Source organism: Chrysochloris asiatica, unplaced genomic scaffold (assembly GCF_000296735.1).
Source record: "Chrysochloris asiatica unplaced genomic scaffold, ChrAsi1.0 scaffold00124, whole genome shotgun sequence".
In the NCBI taxonomy this organism is placed as follows: domain Eukaryota; kingdom Metazoa; phylum Chordata; class Mammalia; order Afrosoricida; family Chrysochloridae; genus Chrysochloris; species Chrysochloris asiatica.
Genome location: NW_006408642.1, coordinates 7093424 through 7094936, shown reverse-complemented (window position 1 = coordinate 7094936; position 1513 = coordinate 7093424). Strand labels below are relative to the sequence as shown.

The 1513-nt window shown below is 48.6% G+C and overlaps 1 protein-coding gene across 1 annotated transcript in view; it reads right to left on the bottom strand.

The window, feature by feature from the left end:
* Positions 1 to 1513, bottom strand: part of ELP6 (elongator acetyltransferase complex subunit 6) — an 18134-nt gene that overhangs the window by 5641 nt on the left and 10980 nt on the right. Inside the window, exon 5 of the mRNA XM_006868795.1 lies at positions 248 to 449. Within this exon, the coding sequence (XP_006868857.1) occupies positions 248 to 449 (202 nt within the window). The remainder of the gene's footprint in view (positions 1 to 247; positions 450 to 1513) is intronic.

The window sequence follows — 1513 nt, the reverse complement described above, 5'->3', positions numbered from 1 at the left end:
AGTCTTAGTCTTGGAAGGGGTTTGCACTGAGGGGACCCGATCACTTGCCTTGATGTTTCCTGGGCATCCCTTTAATTTTAAAGGTATTAATTCTGATAGGAGAACAACAAAAAATCTGGGACTGTCTGTGTGAAGCAAAAACCCAAACAAATAAATGAAATAGATCAGTGTAATCAAGTGGGGTCTGGACTGAATCGGGGTTCTGAGAGATTGTAAGAGGCAGCATGCAGAGCAGTCCTGATGATACCTTCTGATTCCAGCACACGGCGGCTCTGCAATACTGGACAAAGTCCAGCACAGACACAGCCCCCACGCCCAGGCTCAGCAGCACACTGAGGTCATCCACCAGCAACACCGGGCACCTCCACGTGACCTCCCCACTGTCCACGGGCTTCAGGGCCTCCTGCACAAACTCATACAGTGGCCGCAGATCCCCAGCACTGGTCTCCCTGGAGATATAAGACAAAAGTTACCAGAGAGTTCACTCTCTACAAATGTTTATCTGGGACCAAACAGCACCACAGAAAATGATGGGAGGGGGCAGGGGGACAAAGAACTGTACCACAATCCTTGCCACCAAGGCATTCACAATCTGGGTGGAAAGAAAAGGCATGTATGGGTACAAGAATCACCTTTATTCCAAATATTTACTGAAGTCTTGGAGTCCTGGTGTGGTGCTATAGGATAAGCACTGGACAGCCAACCTGAAGGTTGGCAGTTCAAACCCACCAGCCACTCCTCAGAAACCCTAGACAGGGTCAACTGTGAGCTGAAACTGACTCAAAGGCACTTAACATCTAGGCATCAATCACTGTGCTATAGATGAGGGCTATAAAACCTAACAGTCCTAGAACCTTTAAAGGGAGCCGCACTGTTCTCGGCCCAAGAGTCAGAGGCACCTAAAAGATTAGTTTGGATTGGACAGGCAGTTGTCCTGGAGCCTATGTCTTCTGAACCTCCACCCGTTGTAGGAAAAAAAAAAAATTCTCCCCAGGAGACCATTCTTGAGCATAAAAAGTCCATTAGCAATACACATGCAGTGACATATAGGCTGCTGGTTCAATCTGTTTCTGACACAAGCTGGCCTAGCTACCTACATCTTCTCCAACGACTACCCGCTGAAATCTTTTTCCAGCAACAGGTGGAGGTTCAAAAGACATAGGGCCCAAGAGTCAGTGGCGTGGCCACAGAGGACTCGAGAGGAGAGTGGAGCTACCGGCTGACAGGAAGAGAGGGCATGTGCACAGGCGCACCCACACCTGCATATGATACCCACGTGACCTGGACCGGATGACTGGATGATCGGAGCTCAAACAGGAGAAGATAGAAGAAGGGGAAAAAAAAAAAAAAAAGAGTGAGCTGATACAATCTGATGAACTTGACCTACACCTATGGAGCAGCAACTCAAAAGAAGGTACAAATCCTTAAAGCAAGAATCATTCCCACCCCCTCCACACACAGAGTGGACGGAGATGGGCAACTTGGACATTGGATACTCAAATGGGGAGGGGGG